This window comes from Petromyzon marinus, chromosome 76 (genome assembly GCF_048934315.1).
Source record: "Petromyzon marinus isolate PM22_M1 ecotype Great Lakes invasive population chromosome 76, UKy_Petmar_22M1.pri1.0, whole genome shotgun sequence".
In the NCBI taxonomy this organism is placed as follows: Eukaryota; Metazoa; Chordata; class Hyperoartia; order Petromyzontiformes; family Petromyzontidae; genus Petromyzon; species Petromyzon marinus.
In genome coordinates this window covers 1495265-1511024 of record NC_133742.1, presented here as the reverse complement: position 1 = coordinate 1511024, position 15760 = coordinate 1495265, and the positions used below count along the sequence as shown (strand labels likewise).

General features: G+C 49.8%; 1 protein-coding gene across 1 annotated transcript in view; it reads left to right on the top strand.

Annotated features, from left to right (window-relative positions):
* The first annotated feature begins 1976 nt into the window (after positions 1-1976).
* LOC116936956 (chromosome-associated kinesin KIF4-like) overlaps positions 1977-15760 on the top strand; it is a 210960-nt gene continuing 197176 nt past the window's right edge. The window contains 2 exon segments of the mRNA XM_076056569.1: positions 1977-2018; positions 2384-2412. Coding sequence (XP_075912684.1) covers positions 1977-2018; positions 2384-2412 — 71 coding nt within the window.

Genomic DNA, 15760 nt, shown 5'->3' with positions numbered 1-15760 from the left:
GCCTGTCGCTCCACATGACGATTAGGGTGGTGGTAAGTAGTAGCGGTGGTATTGGGCTGGGGAGTGAGTAGTGGTGGTGACTAGTAGGGGTGGTGTATATAGTATCAGACATAGTAAATTGTAGTTGTGGTTAGAAGTGATGGAGAGTAGTAGAGTCTCACCCTCTTGTTCCGAGCTGCAATACTCGGTGACTTTGTCTCCAGGGAGAACCCCAATCTGGTTGCCGTGGCGATGAGAGCGTCACGCACAGAGGAGATGGAGGCGATGGAGGAGGTAGAGGAAGATTTGGAGGTACTTTTGGCTGAGCGGATCTTTCGGTCAGCCACACATCTGCCATACATTACCACAGGCATCCACTCAGTCACTCACCCAACTACTCACTCACTCAGACACTTACTTGGCCAGACACACCCACACACATCCAATCCTCTCATCAACCCACTCAGTCACTCACTCAGCCACCCACACATCCACTCTAACATCCAGCCTCTCACTCACCCACTTAACCACCACTCGCTCATCTAGCCTCTCACCCACCCACTCAATCACCCAACTACCTATTAAAAACCTGTGAAATCTGGCCAATAGAAGTAAAAAAACATATTCACCTGCAAGCGACGTCTCGACAGTAACACCTCGATATGCGAATATTCGACATATGGAGTTTCAGTATAACGAACATTGGATTAATTACTATTATTTTAATGGTAAAAGATACAGCAAAATAATGAATACAGTCGACCCTTCCACATCGCGGGGGTTAGGGGCGCAGGCCCCCCACGATCTGGAAAATGTTTTGGTCCCCTTGGCGAGCACCTCCAGCCGGGGGGTTCGGGGGGGGGGGGGCGCTGTGAGCCTTTGCGTGTCGTCTGATGGCTTTCGCGCTCTTTTTGCAAACTTAAACTTTTTACAAAATTATACTTTAAAAATAATTGCGTATATTTATGGTATTAAACGATAAAATACATTAATATTATGCAGAACTGTACATATATTTTATGCATTTGAGTTACTAAAACTTTTTGCGTGTCGTCTGCGGCTTTCGCAAAACTCCCAAAAAATGTCCATTCAATTTCTTATGCTGATCCCGCGATACATCAAAACCGCAATGGGGAAAGTCGCGATGCAGGAGGGTCGACTGTACACTGCAACGATATAATAACCTTATCCATTGATGGTGCTATATCAATAAGGATACAATTATAATAGGATACGGTTTCTTGAGCATTTGCACAGCGATGGGTCATAGAACGTTAGTTTACATTCGTCTTTTGTTGCTGTTGTATTGCTGCCTTATCACAAACTTGCATTTAGTGTTGAAAAAATCGGTCAGCATTTGATGCACTAAGGCAATTTGAACTTACATGTTTTATTTATGTTTATTTATTGTCACTTGCTTAACATTCCTATGCTTTGCACTCCTAACGTTATTTTTTATTTGTATTATTTGTTGTTGTTGTAGCTTTCTAACCCTGCGCCTCTACTAGACATCTGTGACAAAGAGCTCCATAGCTCATCGGATTTCCTCCAATATAAATAAAGATTCTGATTTAGGACGGGGGTTGTGTCCAAACAAAAAGTGGGGACGCCTGTTAATGAATGTAGCTCGGAGATCTCCCTCGCCCGGTATACAGGAGGTCTTGGGTTCAATCCTGATGATGTCTGTTATATATTTGGATTCTGCGTCTCTGTCTCTCTCCCCGTGGTGGTCGCGTGGATTGTGCTCCGTGTCCTCCAGTTTTTCCCTCCAAATTTAGAATCAACATCACGCTTTTAGAGTATTTGGCTGATGCTATAAATTCGCACATGATGATGATGATGATAAGCCACTTTGTTGGGCTATCATTACATGTGGCCAAGTCACCTGTGAAAAAGAGCTACATAGCTCAGTGGGCTTTAACTGGTAAATAAAATAGTTATAGTTTAGTTTTAGTTTCTATGGGTCTCTAGGTATCTATATGAGTCTTTGTGTCTCCATGTATCACTGTGTCTTTACAGGTCTCTACAGGTCTCTACAGGTCTCTACAGGTCCCTGTGCATCTATACGAGTTTAGAGTATTTGTCTGTTTTAAATTCCTACAAGATGATGCTATGATTTGAAGCTTTCGTGACTGCAGGAATCCATACTCTTTGGTTCTTTCGGTAAAGTCACGTAGGTAAAAAAATAAAATAAATCACGACGTTTCGGGCGCAACACAAGCATCCGTCATCAGGTGGGAAAGATGCTTGTGTTGCGCCCGAAACGTCGTGATTTATTTTATTTTATACCTACATCACTTTACCGAAAGAACCAAAAAGTAAAGATGATGATATCAGCCACTTCGTTTAGCTATCAGCCACTTCGCTTAGCTTTCATTACGTGTGGCCAGGCTGCTTCTGACAGAGCTTACAGCTCAGTGAGCCGTACCTGGAAACATTTTAAATAGTTTAGTTTTAGAAAATGAAAGTTACTTGAGAGCAGCGAAGATGTTGTCTCCTAGGGGGGTGATCGTACAGCCACGGTTTGCCACGTTCTCTCCAACAAACACAGGCAGCTCCCCAGGGCTGTCTCTACACACAGTCAGACACAGACGCACAGATACAGACAAACACAGGCAGCTCCCAAGAGTTGTCTCTAGAAAGACAAAGATGCCCCCCATATAGCCCCTGGCCACTTGCCAGAATCACCTTTGCTCCTTCCAAGGATGGATTCCCGGGGCCTCAAACCACTATGGACGGTTTCTAGCACCTTGGGGATACGCAGGGACAGGAAAATCTCCTTCCCCTCCATTCTACATCGACAATCTCCTGAATGGGGCAACCCTGCACTAAAAATAGAGGGTGCAGGGGTTACCTGGCCCAGCTGGAAAGCAGCCTAGACATAGTGGGGACTTCCTAACCAAGGAAGGGAAAGTGAAGTCACTTTCACAGGTGTGGGCACATTACAATATCCCGGGGACGCACTTTTTTAGACACCTGCAGATCAGGGATGCTATTACTAAAGCTCCGGAGTGGAAGATGGCCGCCTTCATGTGCCCCACTCTAAGTGAGAAATCAAGACAAATGCCGGCAACGCGGCGACCGAACATCGATCATCGTTCTCCCGGTCTCCAGAGCAACAACGGCCCTGTTCAAAGGGCAAGGATCACCCAACTGAACATTGAGGGACTCTCCCCGATGAAATGCGAGTATCTCGCGACCCACAAACACGACCAAGAAGAAGAAGACATCACGGCGATACAACTCCGCTGCTCCTGACGCGGTTATCCGGCTTGAGCACCTGAATGTGAAATTGTAGTTGTTGCTCTGCATCTACGTCAGCCATATGGCCTTGTTGCCCATTCTATTTTAAATTGGCCAAGGGGTTTAAAAAAAAATAGAGATTGGCAGAGGCATACCACCTAATCGATGGGGAGAGTGACCGGATAAGACCCAAAACTAGAAAGCTGTGGGCAAAAGCTGCTGGGACAGGACATTCCTCAACAGAAATGGACTCAGACAAGGCAGTGGGTCCCAAGTCTCTGCCGCTGAAAGTCATTCAGTTCAAGTTCCCGCATTTGGACCTACCCGCACTACAGGAGGGCCAAATTTACCAACTCCTCCCCAGATTGCCCGAGGCACACGCAAGGCATGGTACAGACATACAGCCCACCTAACGGACGATTCTAACCAGATTTGTGGCACAGAAATTGAGCCCCTCAGCAGACTCAACCCTGTGGGGCTTGAAGCCAAGAGGAGTGACAAGAGCACCAGCACACACCACTCCAAACAACTTATGCTGTAGCAAGGAAAACTATCCTGGCAAATTGAAAAGATTAAGAACCCCCTTTCTCGGGGACTGGCAGAGAACTGTGCTTGCCTTGCTGGGAATGGAGCACCTTAGCCACACACTTCAAGGGAAAGAGGAGTTGGAGGAGAAATGAGGCTGCGTGGTCTCCGTTTTTGGTGAGCTCAGCAATAAATTGTCGCATAGAGGAGAGCCGGAGAGAGGGGATGGACTCCAGCAGGCCCCCTCTTTTAGGGTGGGGGGGGGGGTTTGCCCCAAAATGTTACATGTTCATGAGCTGTGTTCTTGAACAATACATTTTTTAAAATAATAGAACAAACTTTTGGGGTGAGTAGCAGCAGCACATGTAACACACACACACCTTCAAGACAAAGATCCCCCGTGTAGCCTTACCAGACTGTAGGTTCAAGTGCTGTTATAGCGAGTAGCATCTATGAAGTCCGGCACTGTGGCACATGATGGGGTGGCGTGGCCAGCACCATGCCAGCCCGGCGGGCATGGTGATGTTTACACATCACACCAGGTACTCATTTGAGGATGAGTCGACCTAGGGGAGGCCCAGGACCAGTTCAGATATATTCGTCACTGGTGTTGGCACTTGGCGGGAATTTAACTCTGGTCACCGGGTTTGTAGCGCAGTGAGCTAACCGCTAAAGCCCCCATTCCCCGCTTACCAAAATAAATAAAAGACATGAACACACAGTTACAGACACACACAGTGAGAGGGTGAGTGGGCCTCTGAGTGAGTTGGTGAGTCTCTCTCTGAGTGAGTTGGTGAGTCTCTCTCTGAGTGAGTTGGTGAGTCTCTCTCTGAGTGAGTTGGTGAGTCTCTCTCTGAGTGAGTTGGTGAGTCTCTCTCTGAGTGAGTGAGTTGGTGAGTCTCTCTCTGAGTGAGTTGGTGAGTCTCGCTCTGAGTGAGTGAGTTGGTGAGTCTCTCTCTGAGTGAGTGAGTTGGTGAATCTCTCTCTGAGTGAGTGAGTTGGTGAGTCTCTCTCCGAGTGAGTTGGTGAGTCTCTCTCTGAGTGAGTGAGCCGGTGAGTCTCTCTCTGAGTGAGTGAGTTGGTGAGTCTCTCGCTGAGTGAGTGAGCCGGTGAGTCTATCTCTGAGTGAGTGAGTTGGTGAGTCTCTCTCCGAGTGAGTGAGTTGGTGAGTCTCTCTCCAAGTGAGTGAGTTGGTGAGTCTCTCTCTGAGTGAGTGAGTTGGTGAGTCTCTCTCCGAGTGAGTGAGCCGGTGAGTCTCTCTCTGAGTGAGTGAGTTGGTGAGTCGCTCTCTGAGTGAGTGAGTTGGTGAGTCTCTCTCTGAGTGAGTTGGTGAGTCTCTTTCTGAGTGAGTGAGTTGGTGAGTCTCTCTCTGAGTGAGTTGGTGAGTCTCTCTCTGAGTGAGTGGGTTGGTGACTCCCTCTCTGAGTGAGTTGGTGAGTCTCTCTCTGAGGGAGTGAGTTGGTGAGTCTCTCTCCGAGTGAGTGAGTTAGTGAGTCTCTCTCCGAGTGAGTTGGTGAGTCTCTCTCTGAGTGAGTTGGTGAGTCTCTCGCTGAGTGAGTGAGCCGGTGAGTCTATCTCTGAGTGAGTGAGTTGGTGAGTCTCTCTCTGAGTGAGTTGGTGAGTCTCTCTCTGAGTGAGTGAGTTGGTGAGTCTCTCTCTGAGTGAGTTGGTGAGTCTCTTTCTGAGTGAGTGAGTTGGTGAGTCTCTCTCTGAGTGAGTTGGTGAGTCTCTCTCTGAGTGAGTGGGTTGGTGACTCTCTCTCTGAGTGAGTTGGTGAGTCTCTCTCTGAGGGAGTGAGTTGGTGAGTCTCTCTCCGAGTGAGTGAGTTAGTGAGTCTCTCTCCTAATGAGTTGGTGAGTCTCTCTCTGAGTGAGTTGGTGAGTCTCTCGCTGAGTGAGTGAGCCGGTGAGTCTATCTCTGAGTGAGTGAGTTGGTGAGTCTCTCTCCGAGTGAGTGAGTTGGTGAGTCACTCTCCGAGTGAGTGAGTTGGTGAGTCTCTCTCTGAGTGAGTGAGTTGGTGAGTCTCTCTCCGAGTGAGTGAGTTGGTGAGTCTCTCTCTGAGTGAGTTGGTGAGTCTCTCTCTGAGTGAGTGAGCTGATGAGTCTCTGTCGCTCCTCACCGGTAGTACCCCAGGTGAGTCTGTGAGTCCGAGTCCCCGCGTGCCACCGTCTGGAGCTCCGGCGGGTCGTACCAGTACCTCCAGTGGAGGTGCAGCAGCTGTGGGGGGGGGCCGCTAAGGGCCCCCCCAAGGTGCTTCCCGGCCAACACCTCAAACGGTCCGACCAGGTGCAGGCCCAGCGGGGCCATGGCATCTTGGGGGACACGCAAGGGGAGGGAGACACACAAATGGAGCGAGACACACAGAGGGAGGCATGCAGAGAGAGGGAGACAAACAGGAGGAGGGAGACACGAAGGGGAGGGGGAGACACGCAGGGGGAGCGAGACACACGGGGGAAGCGAGACACGAAGGGGGAGTAAGACACACAGGGGGAGACACGAGGGGGGGAGAGACACGCTGGGGGAGGGAGACGCGCTGGGGGAGGGAGAAATACAGAGAAACACGCAGAGGGAGACACAGGGAGACACGGAGTGAAACAGTGAGATGCGGGGTGACACATGGGGAGGGGGTGAGTGCAAGGGTGAGTGAGTGGGTCAGGGTGTGAGAATGGTGTGAGTGAGGGGTTGAGTGAGGGTGTGAGTGAGGGTGTGAGTAAGGGTGCGAGTGAGGGGGTAAGTGAGGGGGTGAGTGAGGGGGTGAGTGAGGGTGTGAGTGAGGGGGTGAGTGAGGGTGTGAGTGAGGGGGTGAGTGAGGGTGTGAGTAAGGGTGTGAGTGAGGGGTTGAGTGAGGGGTGAGTGAGGGTGTGAGTGAGGGGGTGAGTGAGGGTGTGAGTAAGGGTGCGAGTGAGGGTGTGAGTGAGGGGGTGAGTGAGGGGGTGAGTGAGGGTGTGAGTAAGGGTGTGAGTGAGGGGTGAGTGAGGGTGTGAGTGAGGGGGTGAGTGAGGGGGTGAGTGAGGGTGCGAGTGAGGGTGCGAGTGAGGGTGTGAGTGAGGGGGTGAGTGAGGGGTTGAGTGAGGGTGCGAGTGAGGGTGTGAGTGAGGGGGTGAGTGAGGGGGTGAGTGAGGGTGTGAGTAAGGGTGCGAGTGAGGGGGTGAGTGAGGGGGTGAGTGAGGGGTGAGTGAGGGGGTGAGTGAGGGGGTGAGTGAGGGGTGAGTGAGGGTGTGAGTGAGGGGGTGAGTGAGGGGGTGAGTGAGGGTGTGAGTGAGGGGGTGAGTGAGGGTGTGAGTGAGGGTGTGAGTGAGGGGGTGAGTGAGGGTGTGAGTGAGGGTGTGAGTGAGGGGGTGAGTGAGGGTGAGGAGTCACCGAGTGGGGTGTGTGGAGCGAGCTGCAGGCAGAGGCTCCACAGCTCCAGGAGGTCTCTTGGTGCGGGGAGTCCCCCGTAGAGAGCCGAGACCGCGGGGAGCAGCGCCGCCGCCACCTCCAACTCCTCCACCTCCTCTTTGTTGTGCCCCTGACCTGAGGAGGTGGTGGAGGAGGTGGTGGAGGAGGTGGTCGTGGTGGGGACTTCGATCCGGGCGCGTTTCCCACTGGATTTCTGCATCACCAGAAATAGTAGTGAGAGTAATGGGTGAGTGAGTGGGTGGTGAGTGGGTGGTGAGTGGGTGGTGAGTGAGCGGGTGGTGAGTCCGTGGGTGGGTGAGTTGGTGAGTGGGGAAGTGGGTTGGTTGGGTGGCAGGATACGTGGGCGAGTGGTCGGGTGGTGGGTCGTTGGGTAGGTTGGTGGATAAGTGGGTGGGTCGTGAGTGAGTGGGTGGGTAAGTGGGTGAGTGATCGGGTGGTGGGTCGGTGGGTGGGTGAGTAGGTGGGTTGGTCAGTGAGTCGGTGGGTTGCTGAGTGTCTTTATCTTTTGGTGAGTGTAAATGGGTGAGTTGTGAGGGTGATTGGTGAGAGTGGTGTATGAGTGTGAGTAGTGAGTATGAGTGGGTGAGCGTGTGGGTGGGTAGTGTGAGTGGGTGAGCGATGGCAGAGTGGTGAGAGTTAGTGGTGAGTGAGTGGGTGGATGGTGAGAGTGGGTGGTAAGTGTGCGTAGGTGAGTGTGATGGCTGAGTGTGATGGGTGAGTGAGCGGGTAAGTGGCGAGTATGAGAGTAGTGCGAGTGATGGGTGAGTGGGTGGGTGGTGAGTGTGCGTGAGTGAATGAGTATGATGAGTGAGTGAGCGGCTGGGTGGTGTTAGTGGGTGATTGGTTGGAGTGAAGTAGCCACCCCTCAGGTGCCATCTGTGGAGGAAGTACTCGGGGTGAGATGATCCCCAAAGTGAAATGCTGAGGGAGGATGGCGTCTGTGTGCAGACTGGCCAATAAAACATCATCACAACTGTCCGTACCACTGAACGGGTGCCGCAGGATTGAAAGGATGCCCTGGTGGTCCCCCTCTTTAAGAAGGGGGACCGCACAGACTGTAACAACTACAGGGGCATCTCTCTCCTAAGTGTCCCGGGAAAGGTCGTAGTAAGGATTATTCAACATCCCCTTGCCAGGCACGCTGAGGAGAGGCTTGTGGAGCCCCAATTTGGTTTCAGACCAGGGCGGTCCCTGCATGGATGCCATACTCTGTCTGCTACAGCAGAGGTGTAAGGAATTCTAACAGGACCTATATGTCTGCTTTATTGACCTGGCCAAGGTCTATGATACCATCAACAGGCCAGGACTGTTGTTCGTGCTTTCGGAGTTCCTGACTCTCTGCTCACAATCATTAAGGTCTTTCATGATGGTGAGCAGGCCCAGGTAAGAGTATGTGGCCAGGAGTCAAGAGCCATTCCCTGTTCACCTTGGCGTGCGACAGGGATGTCCTCTGGCTCCCAAATTATTTAACATCATCTTTGACTACGTAGTTCCAGAAACTTTCCATGGCTGTACCAGAGTAATTTCCAGCTCGTACAGATACAATGGGAGGCTGATCGATGCCCGGGTGTGGTCGAAGGATGGCTCCCTATTGGTCAACCATGTTATGTATGATGATGATCTGGTTATTGCTGCTCACTCAAAGGAGGAGTTGGAGATGCTGCGACTGACCCTGGAATGTGCCACTAAGAGGTGGGGTCTTTCATCAGCCCCGCCAAAATTAAGCACCTGCCATGGTATTTTGTGCCATCAAACACTCCACCCCCTCAGCTCCCCATTGGTCATGGAGCATTTGTGGAGATATTTGAGAGTTTTTATACCTGGGCATTGTGCTTATGACCAGCTCCGGTTTGACAGCAGAGGTCTCACTACGAATCAGAAGGGCGGCATTGTATTTTCACCAGCTGTGCAATGCTGTGGGCAATGCTGTGTAGAAACTACCTGGGTCTGTCGCTCCACACGAAGCTTCGGATCTTTTCGGCCAATCATCCCCTCCCTTCTCGATGCTTGTGAAACGATGACCCCTCTAATCGGAACATATGCGCGCTGGTTAAAACGATTCAGGTTCGCCTGAATACGATCCATCCTGGGTTTAACCAGGCTGAATTGTGTGAGGAGCTCACAAATCCTTGAAAGATCTGGACACATTCCCATCAGTGAGCTCCTCCGGCAGGCAAGGCTGCGTTGGCTGGGTCATGTAGCCCACATGCCCAACCATGCCATGCCCAAGCAGCTTCTGTTCGGCCGAATTCAGGGGGCTAAACGGCCACGACATAGGCTGGATAAGAGATGGACTGATGCGGTACGGGAGGATGTGGAGCTTAGTGGACTTGCCGATGACTGGTACCAGCGGTGTCAGGATCGGCGTCTATGGAGGAGGCTCGCGAAGGACGCTGCTGGGAAGTTGGGAGGCAGTCGCCCTCCAGAGGAGCGACGCTCACAACAACGAGCTGAGCGCCGGGGGGCTAAAACGCAGCAAGTTGGCACAGTAGGGGGTACAGCTGATGCAGCTGCCATGAACCCATGGCACCTGCTGGGTCTGTTCCGTCAGCGAGCCTTCGACACTTGACGTGGCCTCAAAGTGCACACAGCCTGGCACAGACGCCGTGATGACGTGATCGTCCCTTAATGGCGAATGGCGGGGAGTGGTGGTGAGTGTGAGTGGTGAGAGTGGGGAGTGTGAGAGTAGTTAGATGGGTGAGTGATTGGTGGGTGAGTGTGATGTCCGTGTGGTGAGAGTGGTGAGTGCGAGTGGTGAGAGTGGTGAGTGTGAGTGTTGAGGGGGTGAGAGTGTGAGAGTAGTTAGATGGGTGAGTGATTGGTGGGTGAGTGATTGGTGGGTGAGTGTGATGTCCGAGTGGTGAGAGTGGTGAGTGTGAGTGGTGAGAGTGGTGAGTGTGAGTGGTGAGGGGGTGAGAGTGTGAGAGTAGTTAGATGGGTGAGTGATTGGTGGGTGAGTGATTGGTGGGTGAGTGTGATGTCCGAGTGGTGAGTGTGCGAGTGGTGAGTGCGAGTAGTGAGAGTGGTGAGTGTGAGTGGTGAGGGGGTGAGAGTGTGTGAGTAGTTAGATGGGTGAGTGATTGGTGGGTGAGTGTGATGTCCGAGTGGTGAGAGTGGTGAGTGCGAGTAGTGAGAGTGGTGAGTGGTGAGGGGGTGAGAGTGGGGAGTGTGAGAGTAGTTAGATGGGTGAGTGATTGGTGGGTGAGTGTGATGTCCGAGTGGTGAGAGTGGTGAGTGTGCGAGTGGTGAGTGCGAGTAGTGAGAGTGGTGAGTAGTGAGAGTGGTGAGAGTGTGAGAGTAGTTAGATGGGTGAGTGATTGGTGGGTGAGTGATTGGTGGGTGAGTGATTGGTGGGTGAGTGTGATGTCCGAGTGGTGAGTGCGAGTAGTGAGAGTGGTGAGGGGGTGAGAGTGAGAGTAGTTAGATGGGTGAGTGATTGGTGGGTGAGTGATTGGTGGGTGAGTGTGATGTCCGAGTGGTGAGTGTGCGAGTGGTGAGTGCGAGTAGTGAGAGTGGTGAGTGGTGAGGGGGTGAGAGTAGTTAGATGGGTGAGTGATTGGTGGGTGAGTGATTAGTGGGTGAGTGATGTCCGTGTGGTGAGAGTGGTGAGTGTTCGAGTGGTGAGTGCGAGTAGTGAGAGTGGTGAGTGGTGAGGGGGTGAGAGTGGAGAGTGTGAGAGTAGTTAGATGGGTGAGTGATTGGTGGGTGAGTGATTAGTGGGTGAGTGTGATGTCCGAGTGGTGAGGGTGGTGAGTGTGCGAGTGGTGAGTGCGAGTAGTGAGAGTGGTGAGTAGTGAGAGTGGTGAGAGTGTGAGAGTAGTTAGATGGGTGAGTGATTGGTGGGTGAGTGTGATGTCCGAGTGGTGAGTGTGCGAGTGGTGAGAGTGGTGAGAGTGACAGTGGCAAGAGCGATCAGTGTCAGTGATGAGTGAGAGTGGTGAGATGGGTGAGTGAGCTTGAGTGGTGAGTGAGAGTGTGTGAGTGGTGAGTGAGAGTGTGTGAGTGGTGAGAGTGTGTGAGTTGTGAGGGAGAGTGTGCGGTGACTACCGAGTTAAGAGTGAGAGTGGTGAGTGAGAGTGTGTGAGTGGTGAGGGAGAGTGTGTGAGTTGTGAGGGAGAGTGTGCGTTGACTACCGAGTTAAGAGTGATGAGTGAGAGTGGTGACTGAGTGGTGAGAGCGGTGAGTGTGGCGGGAGAGAGTGGCGAGTGTCTCAGTGTGAGTGGATGAGTGCTAAGTATGAGGTGTGACTGGTTAAGAGTGGTTGCTAGGCATATGCACTCACCGTCTCTCGCGCGCTCCTCTTGACACGCGCCGACATGTTGATGGGTGTGGGTGGTGAGGGTGGTGAAAGTGTGGTGAGTGTGGTGAGTGTGGTGAGGATGGTGAGGGTGGTGAGTGTGCGTGGTGAGCAGAGCGTTTTGGCGGGAACAGGCAAAAGGGACGCCTTAAAATGACGTCATTTACGGATGAGGCTACTGGGTCGTGACCGGGAAACGTCACTTCCGGGAACGGCGGGGGGGGGGGGGAGGTCGACATCTTGTTAAGTTCAACTTTGAACTAAAGCGTTAGGGATAGGGTGAGGGTGAATTTTTTTTATTTAAAGCTTTCGTGACTGCAGTAATTCATATTCTTTGCTCTTTCGGTAAAGTCACGTTGAAGGGAAACAATAAAATATATATAAAAAATAAAAAAAATCTCACGACGTTTCGACCATAACACAAACGGTCGTCATCAGGTGTGACTTTACTGAAAGAGCTAATAATATGAATAAGGGTGAGGGTGGTTAGGGGTTAGGGTTGAGGTTTTCGGGTTAGGGTTTGGGTTAGGACTCGATTTTACCGACTCACTACTGTCCAGCACATCTGGCAAAAAAAAACCCATTACCAAGCTGCAGCGTGTACAACATTCTTTGGTTTCCTGTTGCCTAACTCATACATTATAAGGTTGCCACAAATCAACCCCAATACCTTGCCGACATCATCAAAGAGCATAAACCATCACGCAAACTCTGGTCAACATCGCAGCAGCTTTTTGCTAGTCATGGAATAAAGACGGTCTCTGCATCGCACGCTTACAGATGCACTTCGGCAGCCGTCTGGAATGTTCTTTCTTCCGATTTTAGGAAGTCACTGGGAGCTACGCATTTTTAAAATCTAGATTGAAAATAAAATTTATTTTATTTGCTTGTCGTCCTTCCCCCCGCACCTCCGATGAGCATGGTTGGCTATGTACGGTGTGAAAGAAGTTCAACATACACACCAACATGGACACTCGCTAAATACTCTTTGGCTCTATTCGGTAAAGTCACGTAGGTTAAAAAATATAAAATAACAAAAAATCATGGACACTCGCTAAATAACCTAACCAGCATGGACACTCGCTAAATAACCTAACCATCATGGACACTCGCTAAATAACCTAACCATCATGGACACTCGCTAAATAACCTAACCATCATGGACACTCGCTAAATAACCTAACCATCATGGACACTCGCTAAATAACCTAACCAGCATGGACACTCGCTAAATAACCTAACCATCATGGACACTCGCTAAATAACCTAACCATCATGGTGCTTACTCTTTGGTTCTATTCGGTAAAGTCACCACGTAGGTAAAAAAATAAAACAACAAAAAACACGACGTTTCGGCCACAACACAAGCGGCCTTCATCAGGTGAAGGGACCAGACTGTCTCGAAGACTGCGCTGGAGTGAAACACAGCCAAGCTGAGACCACGGCCTTTAAGCTGTGTGCGAGGGATTAAGGTGCCTTGACAAAGGAATTAGCGTAATAAAAATTGCATTTTAATAGGCGGACTTAGCATGATGAAAGGTAGGGAGGGGGTCGTGCAGGCTGCTGGCGAGGTGGCACGGCAGCGTCCACATGCTGGTGGTGTGAAAAGGGATTTTAAGCTGCGAAAGTTTGGGGTACCAATACTTGAACATTTTTTTTGCATTTTAATAGGCACGGCACCTCGCCAGCCTGCACAGGTCGACCCCCTCCCTACCGTTCATCATGCTAAGTCCGCCTATTAAAATGCACATTTTTATTATGCTAATTCCTTTGTCAAGGCACCTTAATCCCTCTCACACAGCTTAAAGGCCGTGGTCTGAGCTTGGCTCTGTTTCACTCCAGCGCAGTTTTCGAGACAGTCTGGTCCCTTCACCTGATGAAGGCCGCTTGTGTTGTGGCCGAAACGTCGTGTTTTTTGTTGTATTATTTTTTTTACCTACGTGACTTTACCGAATAGAACCAAAGAGTGTGGATCCTTGCAGTCACGAAAGTTTCAAATCTAGAACTCGCTAAATAACCTAACCAACATGGACACTCGCTAAATAACCTAACCATCATGGACACTCGCTAAATAACCTAACCAACATGGACACTCGCTAAATAACCTAACCAACATGGACACTCGCTAAATAACCTAACCATCATGGACACTCGCTAAATAACCTAACCATCATGGACTCTCACTAAATTACCTCACCATCATGGACACTCGCTAAATAACCTAACCATCATAGACACTCGCTAAATAACCTAACCATCATGGACACTCACTAAATAACCTAACCATCATGGACACTCGCTAAATAACCTAACTATCATGGACACTCGCTAAATAACCTAACCATCATGGACACGCGCTAAATAACCTAACCAACATGGACACTCGCTAAATAACCTAACTATCATGGACACTCACTAAATAACCTAACCAGCATGGACACTCGCTAAATAACCTAACCAACATGGACACTCGCTAAATAACCTAACCATCATGGGCACTCGCTAAATAACCTAACCATCATGGACACTCGCTAAATAACCTAACCATCATGGACACTCGCTAAATAACCTAACCATCATGGACACTCGCTAAATAACCTAACCATCATGGACACTCGCTAAATAACCTAACCATCATGGACACTCGCTAAATAACCTAACCAGCATGGACACTCGCTAAATAACCTAACCATCATGGACACTCGCTAAATAACCTAACCATCATGGACACTCGCTAAATAACCTAACCATCATGGACGCTCGCTAAATAACCTAACCATCATGGACACTCGCTAAATAACCTAACCATCATGGACACTCGCTAAATAACCTAACCAGCATGGACACTCGCTAAATAACCTAACCATCATGGACACTCGCTAAATAACCTAACCATCATGGTGCTTACTCTTTGGTTCTATTCGGTAAAGTCACCACGTAGGTAAAAAAATAAAACAACAAAAAACACGACGTTTCGGCCACAACACAAGCGGCCTTCATCAGGTGAAGGGACCAGACTGTCTCGAAGACTGCGCTGGAGTGAAACACAGCCAAGCTGAGACCATGGCCTTTAAGCTGTGTGCGAGGGATTAAGGTGCCTTGACAAAGGAATTAGCGTAATAAAAATTGCATTTTAATAGGCGGACTTAGCATGATGAAAGGTAGGGAGGGGGTCGTGCAGGCTGCTGGCGAGGTGGCACGGCAGCGTCCACATGCTGGTGGTGTGAAAAGGGATTTTAAGCTGCGAAAGTTTGGGGTACCAATGCTTGAACATTTTTTTTGCATTTTAATAGGCACGGCACCTCGCCAGCCTGCACAGGTCGACCCCCTCCCTACCGTTCATCATGCTAAGTCCGCCTATTAAAATGCACATTTTTATTATGCTAATTCCTTTGTCAAGGCACCTTAATCCCTCTCACACAGCTTAAAGGCCGTGGTCTGAGCTTGGCTCTGTTTCACTCCAGCGCAGTTTTCGAGACAGTCTGGTCCCTTCACCTGATGAAGGCCGCTTGTGTTGTGGCCGAAACGTCGTGTTTTTTGTTGTATTATTTTTTTTACCTACGTGACTTTACCGAATAGAACCAAAGAGTATGGATCCTTGCAGTCACGAAAGTTTCAAATCTAGAACTCGCTAAATTACCTCACCATCATGGACACTCGCTAAATAACCTAACCATCATGGACACTCGCTAAATAACCTAACCATCATGGACACTCACTAAATAACCTAACCAACATAGGCACTCACTAAATAACCTAACCATCATGGACACTCGCTAAATAATCTAACCATCATGGACACTCGCTAAATAACCTAACCATCATGGACACTCTCTAAATAACCTAACCAACATAGGCACTCACTAAATAACCTAACCAACATGGACACTCGCTAAATAACCTAACCATCATGGACACTCGCTAAATAACCTAACCATCATTGACACTCGCTAAATAACCTAACCAACATGGACACTCGCTAAATAACCTAACCAACATGGACACTCGCTAAATAACCTAACCATCATGGACACTCACTAAATAACCTAACCATCATGGACACTCGCTAAATAACCTAACCAACATGGACACTCGCTAAATAACCTAACCATCATGGACACTCGCTAAATAACCTCACCATCATGGACACTCACTAAATAACCTATCATGAACACTCGGTAAATAACCTAACCATCATGGACACTCACTAAATAACCTAACCAACATAGGCACTCACTAAATAACCTAACCAACATGGACACTCGCTAAATAACCTAACCATCATGGACACTCGCTAAATAACCTAACCATCATTGA